The sequence below is a fragment of the Loa loa genome, assembly GCF_000183805.2.
Source record: "Loa loa unplaced genomic scaffold supercont3.1194, whole genome shotgun sequence".
NCBI classification, from domain to species: Eukaryota; Metazoa; Nematoda; class Chromadorea; order Rhabditida; family Onchocercidae; genus Loa; species Loa loa.
Window position 1 is genome coordinate 1 of NW_018109374.1, and position 659 is coordinate 659.

Consider the following 659-nt stretch of genomic DNA (forward strand, 5'->3'; position numbering starts at 1 on the left):
CTTCACATATGCTTCATTATCATCATCATCATCATCATCAGCAGCAGCAGCAACAACAACAACAGCAACAACAACAACAACAACAACAACAACAACAACAACAACAACAACAACAACAACAACAACAACAACATGTTGCTGATAAAGAAAAACTTATTGTTGATAATACTTCAACTATTATTTCTGTTTCATCATATAAAAGCATTTTTTGACTTTTGTTTATTTTAATCCTTTTTTTTTGTAGCATTCTTTGATTTTTCAATGTTTTCTTTTTTTTGACCTTTAACCATAAGAATTACTTTATTCCTATAGCGGGACAAGTTTGGTTAGAAACATTGATCAATCATTAGAGCTTTGATTTTTAATTTGTTTTTAATTGTCACTCTTCTTGACAGTAATCAGAAAAGGAATATTATTAATTGTTTTCTAAAATTTTTCGCTAATGAATTTCAATTTTAATAATTAAACGTACCGCGATTGTATTCAAATTTTCATTTCCTTTAGCAAAACGATCTTCAAATAATCCAAAAGTTTTTTCGCCTTGCGCAGTAAGTTTGCTTACATGGTCTTTCACCTAAAAAAAGCGTAAAAGTTATTTATTTCACTACAATAATTATTTCTGTCTAAAGTAAACATAGTTAATTTAATGAAAAAATAAC

The 659-nt window shown here is 27.5% G+C and overlaps 1 protein-coding gene across 1 annotated transcript; it reads left to right on the forward strand.

Moving 5' to 3' along the window:
- Positions 1-8: 8 nt before the first annotated feature.
- LOAG_14529 (hypothetical protein) lies at positions 9-212 on the forward strand (the record flags this gene model as incomplete). The annotated part of the gene is made up of 1 exon (XM_003150024.1): positions 9-212. One exon carries the CDS (start codon positions 9-11, stop codon positions 210-212), a length of 204 nt encoding a protein of 67 aa, XP_003150072.1.
- Positions 213-659: the final 447 nt, after the last annotated feature.